At 38.3% G+C, this 13800-nt stretch overlaps 1 protein-coding gene across 3 annotated transcripts in view; it reads left to right on the top strand.

The window, feature by feature from the left end:
• The window catches only part of CAMK2D (calcium/calmodulin-dependent protein kinase II delta), a 160117-nt gene that overhangs the window by 104964 nt on the left and 41353 nt on the right, over positions 1-13800 (top strand). For all 3 annotated transcript variants that reach the window (XM_010575542.1, XM_010575541.1, XM_010575543.1), the window contains exons 6-9: positions 4007-4109; positions 10182-10265; positions 11308-11402; positions 12949-13071. In XM_010575542.1, coding sequence (XP_010573844.1) covers positions 4007-4109; positions 10182-10265; positions 11308-11402; positions 12949-13071 — 405 coding nt within the window. The remainder of the gene's footprint in view (positions 1-4006; positions 4110-10181; positions 10266-11307; positions 11403-12948; positions 13072-13800) is intronic.

Below are 13800 nucleotides of genomic sequence, written 5' to 3'. Positions count from 1 at the left end.
CTCAAAGCTGGTAGTAAAGTAGCCTTGGGGATAAGGGAGAGGACTTAATTTGGGCACTTGGCCTTCAGGATCCTCAAGTAAAAGAAGATTGCTTATTTTCAAATCAAATGGAAGTGCGCTCTCTGAAATGCCAGATTCTTTACAAAGGCAGAGAAAAAATGGCATGTGGGCTAAGGCAGTGAAACATGCTAATTCCTTCTGGCACAGCTTCTTTGTCTCTTTATTTTCCTTTCTGAGTGAGTTATGGGGAGCAGGAATTTCCTCCCAGGATAGGAGTTTTCTGGTGGTTATCATTAGTAATAACGTTGGAATCAGAATGCCGTCATCTTTCTTGCTCTCCTTCGCACCCCAAATAAACAACTGTTATAGCCATTGTCTGAATTTACAAAGTCTCTATTGTTGTCCTGTAGGAACATAAAGGGTTACGCTCTGGAACCTCAGAGAGCACGATGGATTTCAAAGACACATACACAAAATTCTCTACCCGTTTTGCGCCTCTGGATTTTCCTGTGTCACGGTTGTACAACAGGAGACTGAGAAGTCTCTATCCAATCCATAAATCTTGCGTGGCAGCTGGGTAACATGGAACAAGTTCAAATGAAAGGATGTCAAATTCATCCAGCTGCTCCAGCGGTTCCTGTCCTCACCATACATGCAGTACTATGCTTCTAGCATGAAAAGGAATTGAAAAAAATTATTGTAGCCATGCAAGCTGACAGTATAAGGAATGCTTTTTTAGTACTTTGAATACATTCACACAAAATAACTTTTTTCTTTGGAAATGCATTAAATCTAGCTGTTCCCTGCTCCAGACCGTGTGTGGAGTTCTTACTGTGGCAAATCCAGAATGAATTGGAAGAACAGTGTGAGAAAAAATGTTTCTGCCAAGCTGTAGTACCCAGTTTCATTTCTGAAAGTGAAAACTTCAGGAAGCAGAAAACCATCCTTCTTCAGTTACTGCTTTGTGGTAAAAAAAAAAAAACAAAAACAAAAACCAAAAAATCCAAACACCAGAGTGAAGTGAAGGACACTGGTGAAATCCCAGCAGAACTCTCTGTACTGAAAAGAAGATTCCGAGGCCCAAGACCAGAACTTCAAGACATGTAGAAGATGGTTCTGGCCTGGCGTGGATCCTTAAACTGCAAAACTTGATGGATTTTTTTTTTCCGATAATGGGGTTTGGGGAGGGCAACAAGAGGAGGAGATTTTGGACAATCTTATTTAACTTTCCTTTTAGCATAATTTAGTAGCAAAGAGAGAGGAGCTTTTGCAGCCTATTAGGACTTGCAGAAGTGCTTGTTGCTGGTCTGTTTGTAATCCTTGGTATAAGTCAGAATGCTGGTGCATCCTAGATCCAGAGAAAATTAACCTGTGAGTGGCAGTCTGTCTTTAGCAGATGGTAAAAGTGCGCTTCCGTGTAGGAATTCCAGTTCTTGGCAGTCAGCAGCATTGCTGCTTTTGTGGAACTCTGTGATTATGACTGTCTTGCATTGCCCCCCAAAAAGCGGATGCTCTAGTTATATTCAAGGAAAAATACACAGAGGCATAAGTACTTGATCTCTTAAGAAGTAAAGACCTCTGGAAAAATAAGGCATAAATCATGTTAATTTATTTGTAAGTAATTTTAGTAGTTAACACTGCCATTCTACATGCTTGACTGCAGCCAGTCTACCGGTAATACAAGGTGACACTACTGAATCCAAAGTACGAGTCCTGAGTGGCCCACGCTGGGCTGTTAATGTTTTCCAAGTAATTGCAGTCATTCTAAGTTAATGCATGATAATTATCTAGTATGCCTCTTGTCATCCTGAAATGACAGCTGCATGTTGTTTAAGCGCATAGTCCCACACAACACTGCGCAAAAGGCTGTGTCTTTGGCATAGGAGTAAATCAGGAAATCTGCTTCAGCTTCTGTTGAAACATACTTGTCTATGGCAATGGTATAATGGTATTTCTGCAGAGCACTTTGATTGGCAGAGTAAAGACACGTAATGGAATTAAAAAAAAAAAATCCCAAGGAGGGAAAAAAAGAAGAAAAAACCAAACCAAACAACCAAAAAACCCAGCAGCAGAAAACATAAAACTACTATTTTGAATGGAATCGCGTGTTGCAGAGTGATATGCGCTTGGTAGGTTAGTGCTTGTGTTTCAACCAAGACGGCGAGGCATTTCACTGCTTTTGGCTTGCTGAAGGTCACAACCAAATAGGATCATCCACTGCTTTAAGAGGTTTATATAAGAAGTGCATTCCAGGAAGTAATTACTGTAAACTTCTCTCTCTCTGATAGGAAACCTTCAAGAACTATGTGACTCTATGTTGAAATTAGTGGAGTTAAATGACAAGCACTGTGACGCTGCTTAGATCAGTGTGATGAACCTAGAGAAGAGTCCTCAGCTATTCAGTGTTTGATATACTGCAGTTGTAGTTGTTACCGATAATTTAAGTGAATATAAATATTATGTTTTATTCTGAGAGACCTTAATCTCAATTTTAAAAAATGTGGAAATAGAAGCTTCATCAAGTAACTATTAATGAAAGGTTTTTAATAGTGTCTTTTCTATGACATAGAAACAAAGGGATGAGTGGGAGAATGGTGTTTGTAAATTGCTGAAGAAATGTTCCTTTACAGTTTGGTGAGAGGGAAGAAAACACCTTTAGACTAAAGAGTTTGTCAGGGTCAGTTGTGTTGTTAATTAATGGAAGTATCACAGTGGTTGAGGTCTTAATTAGCTCAAGCATATTTTGCTGGATACTTGACAGTTGTATTAAAGATAGCTTTTGCTGAAAGTAGCTTATGATCTTAATTGTTCCCAAGCTCAGTACCTGCACGGGATTAACTGTAATCACATAAATAGTCCCTTGGAAACCTATATCATTGCTGCTGGGTTTAAAATGAAATATGCGGTTAAGAGTTTGCAGGATTGGGTCCCCAGTGCCAGACTGGATATAGTAAATTCGCTTGCGATAGATCACTACAAAAAATCACTTCCGGAAGGGGCACAGCCATACCCTTGCAAGTGAGGTTTTGTTGTTGTGTAAATATAGAACAAAACCTTTTTTAAAAATAATGGAGATAGAAGAGAGAGAAATGGCAAGAAAATACTATAGAGGTCGCTGAAATAATCTGTTGAATTCTATAGTATTTTGTTAGGTTTTTTTGGTTCTTTTTTTTAAAGTTAAGGGTCAGAGAATAAAGTTATCTTTAGACAATTTGCATTTGATATATTTGCTAAATCAAGTTAAAAGGATACATTACGAACAGTAGAATGAACACTATTGTTATGTTCAAATCCTTTACTTTTAATTGTGTGAGTGTACTGTAGCATTTGATTTCAGATGTGACCAGTGTACCTTAAAAAAAAAAAAAAGCAAAGTGGGAACTTTTGCAGACTTATATTGTTATTTGTAATAGGTTATCCGCAAGCACAAACGTGGGCATGCTGGTTTTGCTGAAGCATTTGCAATGTAAATACACCTGCCCTCTAAATACAAATATAATAGTATGTCTGCTATTGTTAAGCTGTCATGCAAAACATTGATGTTTGCCAGTTATAGATGCCTAATCCTGCAAACTGCATAGGTTAGACTAGTAATCATAGAATACGTGTCTTTTGGGGGTTTTCTACAGCATTTTTCCAGTGGTGAGCTCTTGGGAGTCTCTGCATTGTCCTATCATGCAAAGAGGTGTCACAGTTCCATCTGACCATTCTGGCCGACCTCCTTGTCTAGTAGATCTGCACGCTGTCCTTTCCTTAGTCTTGCTGTCATGGGATCATGACGGCTGTTTACAGGCCTGGTGGTTCTTTCCAAGTAGGAATGGAAAGTGCAATTTTTGCATTGTCATGGAGAAAATGTACGGGTTTTTTCTCTTTTTCACTCCTCTAAGTATTTGTTCTTTTCCAGACTACCATAAAAAAAAAAAAAAAAAAAAAAAAAAGGTGAAAACCTGTCTAAAATATATTTACTTATCTTTTCATCTCAATTTTTTTCTCTCTCTGAATAAAGCCTGAGAACTTACTTTTAGCTAGCAAATCCAAGGGAGCAGCAGTAAAACTGGCGGACTTTGGATTGGCTATAGAAGTCCAAGGAGAACAACAGGCTTGGTTTGGTAAGTAATTTTTTTTTTTCTTCTCACCATTTATTTATTAAGCCTCCCAAACTGCCCAGCTCTCACCCTAGTGTAAAACAGGCAGCTCTGTGACTACTTGGTATGTAGCTTTAAGGGGTATTTTGTTCATAGTTCAGTCTCTACATCTGACTACACTTTAGACCTTTTTCTCCAGGAAGAATGTTACCCGTATGTCTCAACAAATTAAACAGAGCTTGGCAGCAGACCTTATTTGTTTAGAAAAGAAAAACAACCAAGAAAAAAAACAACAAACAAACAAAAATCCCTCAGCACTTCAAAAATGACCTGTGGCTACATTTCCAAACCTCAGAGCTCGCTTAGACAAGAAGTGGCTCTGCCCCATAGCTTCCTCTTCACTAGCAAAGGTAAATCACCTTACCAAATGACATAAAATAAATTGGAAAAGGTCTCTTCTGTTGGCACAGCTGTATTCATACCAGGGATTTGCCAGCACAGCAGTACTGATACAGGGTAGGATGGAGGGACAGGGTTTTTAAATTCATGCTTCTAGTAAATACACCTTTACAAATGTCCCTTTTGCATGTAGTCTAAGTGCCATTGACTTTCTTGACCTTGAAACTTAGGTTTCCTGATTCCTGGCTTGTTCTAGCTTTTGCCAGCCTGTAAGTTTGACTGAGAGGTAGGGGCACACAAGCTCCTACTCCCCTGCTTTCCCTTCTGTATCTACAGGAGGGAAATATGGGTGTAGAGCCTGGGAGGGAGGTGGGTGGTTTCCAGTCAGATGCTCGGGTGACTGAAGAGTAAAACTGTAGGTTTATATTGCTGAGTGTACTGCCCAGTCATCAAAACATTTTGTCTGAACAGTTGTTTGTCAACTGGAAATACTGGCAAATTTTATTCTGAAGCGCTTTAGAATGTGACTTGAACAAAAAAAAAGGGGGGGAGGGGGATTGAGTACCTGAGACCGTAGACAGCCATCCACATCTAGATGTTGCTGTGACAGTACAAGTTATCTGTCCCAGCTGTTTATATTGCAGTCCTAGAGGTGACTGCCCCTTCACATCTGCAAGTAAAACTGTTCATAAAACTGTTCTTTGACCCACTGAGGTCAAAATAAGCTGGCTTATTAAAAATGTACAATCGTTAATATATAAGCAGCTCACATAGTAGATCACAGAGAGCATAAACCCAGGAAGGTAAAGGGTGGTTAAAAGTATCTGGAACCTTGCACAATAGTCTGGAAAGAGTTGTCTATCCACAGCGTACAAACATCTCCTGAAGCTGGAACTGGAGTTTTTCAGCCACTTCAGTGATTTTGAAAACATTATCTTCATCTGGAAGGGATCAAGAGTATGCTTGCTTGATGGTGAAGGTGATAAAAGATGTATGGGAATGTGGAAGCGAAGTCCATGTGTGCGTGTGACCACCAGAAGAGAGCACATTCTGTCCCTCAGACCTGCTCTTGAAATGTTGGAAAGGGAGGGTGTCTGCCCTCCTGAAGGTGGCAACTGACAGGGTGAACCAGGTCTCCAGAATCGATACCTGGAATATATGTTACGTGTCCTGTACAATGCTCCACTTCAGGTTATGAGAAGAGGATAGGGGGCAGTGAGTTAAATATTATGCACTTCTCTCCAGTTCCACTAAAATATTCCTTTTTTCTTTTTTTTTTTTTTTGTTAATTTACAAAAAAATTGCTAGTTGCAGGTTGGTTGTTACAGTTAACAGATGCCTAAAGGAAAATGGTGAAAGATTTACTACTGGTCATTTTAAATAATAGGACATGTACAAACATGATACGTCTACCTTGCATACCAACCTATTTGAACAGATGTGAAGCACAGGACAAAATGTATTGTAAATCCCAGGAGGTAAACATATAGAATAAAATATTTATAGCAGCTACCTATTCTCACAGCAGCTAGAAAGTGCAGTTTAGAATTGAACAGAATGACTGTGAGCTTGCTGTCAAAGCTTAGAATAGAAGCACAAAGGATTTTGTGCAAGCAGTGGGCTCAGAGATTGTGTGTTTGAAATCTAGGATATAACTATGTGTGGATGCACAGGCAGTGCTGTTGGGCATATGTTGGTAGCTTTATAAGCTAGCCTGTTGTTTTAAATCCCAGCTTTTATATAAATGGATTTCAGTAATCCACAAAAGACAGAGGAGATTGCTCTTGCAAATTAACAAATAGATCAGTACAAAAGAAGTGGAACAGAAATAAGACAAAACACAAGTGATTTGTTATAATGGCAAAAACACCAGGTAAACAGGAAACAAGAAAAAAAATTTTCTCAAGAAAAAATCAGCAGAATGAACTTGACTTCAGGGATATTATCTGTAGGTAATACATCTGTATGGTTGCAGATGATGCACAGGAGGTTGCAATTCCCTGTAAAATTTTGCACTTTATTTTTTTGTCATTTCATTCTTGTGAAGTGCTTGGTTTAGACTTGCAGCATCATGAGGACTGCCATGCTGAACTTGGTAGAAAGGAGATTGAACAGAATGTCTTCAAAATATGTATGTAAGGAAGAAGTAAGCTGGCAGCGAGGTAATAGAAAGAAGGTAGTCTAATGTGGCTCTTCTTTTAAATTTGTGGTATTCGGCAAGTCTAGTGAGTTGTGTACCTTTTCTGGAACTTCCTCTGCAAAACCTTTTTGTAGTGGTCTGAGTGCCTTCCTTCATCTTTATGATTGCTTTAACAAGGCAAAACATGAACTCCAATACGCTCAACATTTTGAACTTTTTCTTGCTTCCTTCCAGAAGATTTTTCTGCTTTCCACTGGATTCTGCAGCACTTAGTGACTCATGGAGTGCTCTGATTCTAATTATAGCTCTGCATGAGTATGTTTTTCTTTTTTTTTCCCTAATTTTTCTGGTTTTTTGGGTGTAGTCCTCTGGTGCAACGGTCACTTTTCTGCTTAAACCATAGCTATGCCTCAGCAGGAAACCGGCTGGAGCTCTGTATGTTTGGATACAACGGAATACTTTCCTGGTTTGGATGTTTGTAAAAGGAACCTGTTCCTTGCCTGTTTGTAGAAAGTGTTACAGGGTTTAGTTGAAACACCCCACCCTGCTAGCAGGTGTTTAATGTACTGGGAAAGTGTCAGGCGGGCTCCACTGACTCACCCAGGCAGGTGGCTCATTGCCCACGTCAGTGGACGTTAACTCACTGGTAGCTAGATTTAGTCCTAGTTGCATCTCATCTTAAATTAAGTCCAGCCCTGCAACTAGGACTAAAATATGCACCACTTAAGTCATTTGAGTAGCTTCACTGAATTAGTTTGTGAGTTGCATTAAATTTAGGTTGTATACAGTTAGTCTTGCGGATCCAGCTGTGCAGGAAGAGAAGGCTACTGCCCTACACTTACTCTCTTGCCCCTTGCTGCCGCCTTCTCCATATCTTCTCACCAGACTGCTCATTTGAATTTTTATTCTTGAGTCAGAGGGAGGTATGTTAGCAAAGATGTACAATTTACACCGTTTAAACTAACATGGTTTATTGTGCCATTTACTTTGGAATCCTTGCATGAGAAGGCTATAAGTCTAGCAGAGGGTTGATGAGAGCATAGGGCAGATCGTAGAGCAGTAGTCTCTTCTGCTGTGTGTTTAAGATGCATCTCTCTGCATTAATTTAAGTTTATGTTATGGGATTATAGTTAACCTTCAATCCAGAGATGTGCTCACCATTTATGAAGTTAAGTATATGTGTAATCTTTGCATAAGAGGGTTTTGAGACTGTAAGCTAATTAGGCTGAGTAACATGCCATCTCATGTACCCATGCACCACTGAACTCAAAGCATGGCATTTGTCTTGGGCCTCTGGATAGTTATTTAAATCATCTGATGATAGGAGCACAAGGTGATGCAGTCTTTTCTAGACACTGTACAGTCACAAACAGTTCCTAGCTTTGCAAGTTGTTTTAGCTAAAATAAATACTACTATTAGCAATAGTTTTCTGAAAAGTACACACTTGTATGGGGATCCCTCTGACCAGTTACAGGATTACCTGATAAGTAACAGTTAACAATTTCAGTATGTTTTTTCTTTTTCACTGAAATCGTGACTGTGTACTCTTCTGTGTTTGCTGCTTTAAACAACTTCAGAATATGTACTAAAACCATACCAGTTATTTCTGTTCAGACCCATTCTGTATCTTCATCAGGAGATAGTTAGCCAAGTACTATATTTATTTTTGCTTTAAAGCTTAATTTCAAGTGATGTGTAGTAATGTTTATGTTTGAAAGTCGAGACAACTTTACTTGCCCTTAAAAATGAAAAACAATATTAAAGTAGAGCAGTACAGCCAAGAAGAGATACGAAACGTCACTCTGTTTAAAGCTACTTGGAATGTGTATTTTTCAGCTTCTCAAAGGAGTTTAAGATGTGTTTCCCGTATGATAGTACTCTAACAATTCATAGATCTCATATCATGAGACTGTAAAAACCAAGCTTATTTTTCATGAAAATATTTTAGCTATGTTCTCAGTAGAACATACAGAATGTGTTCCTTCATTTCCTCCTCCATTCTAAAATGATTGTCAGCTGCAGGGCGAAGGCTTCCTTTTTCTGTAGCTGTACCCTTTATACATTATCACCATCTCTCATAAGTTCTGTGGGATCCGGTGTGGTATGTCAGAAATGACATGTGGTCCTTCATGAAAGCCACCAAATTCTCGCCTTTCAAGAATTCCCAAGCATTTATTTTAGGCAAAGATGCTTGAAAGAACAGACATACTAACTGAAATGGTACAGAATGTTATTGGTCATTAAATTTTTATCATTTACAGCATCCTAAGAAAAGTCTACATTTATACCTACATTTTGCATTTCTCTTAAGAGAAAGCAGCACTGCTGGTAATGAATAAAGAATGAAGAACATATAAATTTTAAAGACTAGATTACTTTAGAGATGCTTCTTGTAAGCTTTTGTAAGGAGGTTTCCAGAAGTGAAATGACTTCATGGAAATTAGTTTTGCAGTGGAAAGATTGTATTAGAAGGGGCTGTGCAAAATACAAACAGCAAAGGCTGTAAGAAGGCTGAGCCCTAAGTTGGTGGTCTTCATACTAAGTAAAAGCCAGTTGTGCTCTTGTGAAAGCTAATCCTGAACATCTCTGAGCATTTACTTTGCCACCATCTGGCATTGGCGGAATTGAGTTTCCACTTCTGTGTGAAGAAATTGGAACAGTGTTTTTACTTTCTTTTTTTCTTCTAAATGAGAGATCTCTTCATACGTAAGCTTTTCTTAAATCTAGCCCTACTAGATGTTGTTTACTCAGAAATCTGTCCTCCCATAACATGGAATAGGGCTTTTAAAATGCTCCTTATAGTTACGATACTGTAGCTTAGCTGCCCCTCTGTTTTGTTAATTAGTTCCCCATAAATGTCAGTGGAAGTACTCTGTGGTAGCAGTCTTCACAGTTGACGGACTCCCAGAAATCCCATGCAAGTCATGTTTACAGTCTTAATTTTCATAGTTTGGGGCTATTTTAAAATAGCCTAAATTAGGCTAATGATTAAAAAACCCAAACAGTAACAGTCTTTGGCTTGCGTGGTGTGAATTTTCTGTCTTTGAATTAATATCTCCAAGGGAATCACTCACATAATGTTCCCCACGCTCCCCCTACTCTGCTAACTTTTTTGACCTTGACCCTGAGCCAAATGTATTTGCACCTCAGTACTGGATATGTCGCTACAGCTCACAGTAGTTCAGCAGTCATGAAAGAAATTGTGTCAGCTATCTTGTAATCTTTTTGGAAACCTTCCCCTGTTGCACTGTCACCGGATTCTTGACACCACCGTTGCATCTGGAGTGCTAGTGTAGTTGGGTAACCAGCTGGCTTATTGCTGTCCCCTCGCCTCTACCAGACGTGGTGGCAGAAAAGGATGTGCCAAGTCTGCATAAGCGTTCCCATTATTGTTACTTCTAGGCGATTTGTCTTAAAAAGAAAAGTTCAAAATGAAGCTGGTAGTGGTTGATGGCTTGGGAAATAGTGTCCTGTGTCTTGTGGACTGAGATGAGAATCACTGGATTTTTGCAGAGCATGTACAGCTTTTGAGAATCATTGCCTTGCCTTTTGACAGGCTTTGCTGGTACTCCAGGATACCTTTCTCCAGAGGTGCTACGAAAAGATCCTTATGGAAAACCTGTGGATATGTGGGCATGTGGTAAGAAATTATTCTGAAAGGCGATTCTTCAGTCCACTGTGAGGTATTTTGAGGGAGAGAGGTGATGTCCAGAATACATTATATTCTGCATCGGATAATATGTATTTAGTAAAATTCAATATTAATTTTTAGAAGAGGTCATTGGGGTTTTTTTTTGTTATCCTACTAGCTTCATTTTATTTTTTTTTTTTTTTAATCATTTGTGATATCATGGCATTCTTGGCCACGTCTACACAACACACTTTCACAAAGTATTAAAAAAATAGCTGCAGGCACATGATGCCTGACTAGTTAGAAAACATAACAATTGATACTGTGAGCTGGGTCTTAGTTTTGGTTCACAAGCAGCCTGAAATCTGATCTGACCAATATACTAGAACTGCAGTTTTCAACTATGAAACTAAAGTGTTTTGTGAACTGGAGTACAGGCCAATTACTTTATTACTTTATCATCCAGTTCTTGAAACAGTGTAGTTTCAGGTGCTGGCAAGAGGCAGCTACCTAGCTGGGAACAATTGGTGCTTTCCTTATTTTAGTTCTACTCAGGCTTATTTCGTTGTATTTATGAAAGCACTTTTCTTTAGTCATAGTGAATCATCTCTGTAAGACTAGCAGATGGACTTTTTATTTTTCCTGTTGACCATATATTTATACAGATAAATTGAGTTGCCCAAATTTTATTTGCATGAGAATAGTTAAAACACAATCTTACAGGCACCAGTACAAGCCATGATAAAACCAGAGGTAAAAAAATGCATTTTCCAAGAACATCCATGATCACTGAAAATTGTTTCTCCAGCTAGCTAGACATTTTCAGTGTTCCTGATCTGATGTGTCAGATACTCGTTATTGCCCATGCTCTGCATAGAAGGTTATCTTGTGAACCCTACATTTACTATTTTCTCCAGTATGAATAGACAGCATTTTTCAGTAGCTGGCATAATACTATTGAGCGATTTGTTTTACGTGGTTGTCAGGTGCAAAATGAATTTCTGGGGTTTGTTTCTTGAAATCACGTAATACTACTGTGAATTTTCTGCAGGTGTCATTCTGTATATCCTCCTGGTGGGATATCCTCCTTTCTGGGATGAAGACCAGCACAGGCTTTACCAGCAGATCAAGGCTGGTGCTTATGATGTATGTACCATACTCTGTCTATTCAATTATTTATAATTGTACCTCTACATAGGAGTTTTCTGGAGTGAAAAGTGAAATCACAATTTTATTTTTTTTTTTATTGGTTAAGAGCCACTCAATGCAGTAAATGTTGCTTTAGTAACATGAACCTTATTGGGATGGGAACGTCCTATGAGAATTTGAATCTAATTTCCCTATGGCTTCAAGCTTTCATTGTCTGGTCCCTGTATAAATCATGCAAGCTTATGTTACCCTGACAAGCCTTTTCAGACCTCTGTGAACTCCCAGGGGCCTGTGTTTTCCCTTGTGGTTTATCACTTCAACCAATCAGTTATTCTAAATTGTTCTTAAGAAGTCTTAAGCTTCCTAAATATACACCTTAATGCTGTTCTGTTGCCCACTATTTGGAAATACAAGCTGCTCTACAGCATTTCAAAAGGAGTGGTTTCATTAACTACGTGTATTCCAACAAAAAGCATTACAACTGTTGGTAAGTAAGAACTGATGATTTGGTGACATTATGAATTTTGCAACATCGTCCATTTATATTATATTAAACAGACAAAAGGCTGTTGGTCCTCAGATTTAAGTAATTTGTAAATGATGAAGAGGAAAAGACAGAAGCTTATAATTTTTAAGCTCTTAACTTGAATCCAGTCCTAGATGGCGATGACTGAAAAGGGATTTGTTATGCTATGGCCTTTTAGTGAAAATAAACTTATGGTCTGTCAAGTCTTCTTCCTAGTGAACAAGTAATCATACAGTAACAAATAGGGTGACAGTGGGGAATTATGATTTCAGCCGAGAGGGCAAGAATAGAGGAAGTGCAGAGACTGAACTATGCATCTGCATTGCACATACTTGTGATGTACTGTGCTTTGATAATACCAGATTCCTGTTGTCTAAGAATAAGTACTTTTAATAGTGGAAAACACAGAACCCTCAAGGTTAAGGTCTGTTCACAAAAGCAGTTTAAGACATGGCATTTTTTCATTCTGTTTGCATTTCAGCAGATGCTTTGAGTGTATGTATAAATATTTTGCTGAGCAGGGAGGTGTTAAACTCATAACTAATTAGATTTATATACCATAACTGTACAGTTAGCATTAAGATTTACATTGAAAGAAAGCAAACAAGGAGTTTGAATAATAATGCTTAATATTTTTGTCTTTACTAAAAGAGAAACTAGGACTGTATGAAGTGCTGTAAGACCATATGCCTCTCAGATGACTGGAATTTGTTATTCTGTCTGCCATTGTTATTTCACGCTATGAATTTCAATTGGCATCATGTTACTGTAAATATAGAAATGCTGTGAATTTGAACCAAATAAATAAAAGGTCAAAATAGTAAAGGAGGAAAACTTTATTTATAAAACCGACTAATTCAAACTTTTCTATTGTGGAAAACTGCATTTTTCCCCTTAAAACTGGTTACTTGTGCTAGCAATTAATGTTACAGAAACAGTGTCAGTAAAAAATCCTTAGGTAAAATGGTGTAAAGTTTGTACAAGATAATATACACATACATATTTTTTTTTCTTAAGTTTCCCTCACCAGAATGGGATACAGTGACTCCTGAAGCAAAAGACCTTATCAATAAAATGCTTACCATCAACCCAGCAAAACGTATCACAGCATCAGAAGCACTAAAGCATCCATGGATCTGTGTAAGTAATTTCCACCAATTTAACAGGATAATTTGTCAGACAAATCAGCTTATGGTTTACTTCAGCATGTAGTGAAGGTGTTCAGAGAGTAATTTTTGTCCCTACTCATGCAGCTATATAACTAGGGGAGTGTAAAATTGTAATTATACAGATACAGTCAATAGTGCCGTATATTGAGGTCTCCGCCTGGGGTAAGATTTTTGCAGAAATGAACTCCATTCCTTTGACTTGGTGGTGCAGAAGTTCACTGCCAAAATCAGTGTGTTATTTTAAATTCTCAGAGAAAAAAAACGTACAAGAAAGTAACTTTGAGTTAGATAATGCTTTACATCTTCATTTCCCTATAACCATTATAATAAGAATAAAATGTAAAGGCAGGAAATTAAGGGACTTTTTAAAAGTCAGTTTGCGGGTAGCAGAGGCTGCCTGTCTGTTACTAGATCCAGGACGACTTTCCAGTTCTCAGTACATTCTACACTTTGACTTTGCAGGTAGTCTGGGCTGATACTTTGAAAGTCACAGTGAGACATCTAGCTGGTTCTCAATTCTTTGTTCATTCCAGCAGGCCACGTTTATCTTGCCTTTAAAATTGTGGTACAAATAAAGTTGAGTTACAGGGAAAATGCAGGTACCACTGAATTTTCTCTGAAATATTTCCTGCTGCTGTACCTCACCTAATGTCGCTAATGCTAACGAAAAATTTCCTTCTTGTTTTAAAACATATTTTCC

Source organism: Haliaeetus leucocephalus, unplaced genomic scaffold (assembly GCF_000737465.1).
Source record: "Haliaeetus leucocephalus isolate CR32 unplaced genomic scaffold, Haliaeetus_leucocephalus-4.0 Scaffold484, whole genome shotgun sequence".
In the NCBI taxonomy this organism is placed as follows: Eukaryota; Metazoa; Chordata; class Aves; order Accipitriformes; family Accipitridae; genus Haliaeetus; species Haliaeetus leucocephalus.
The sequence above is the reverse complement of the archived record's forward strand: the minus strand, read 5'-3'. Positions and strand labels throughout refer to the sequence as shown.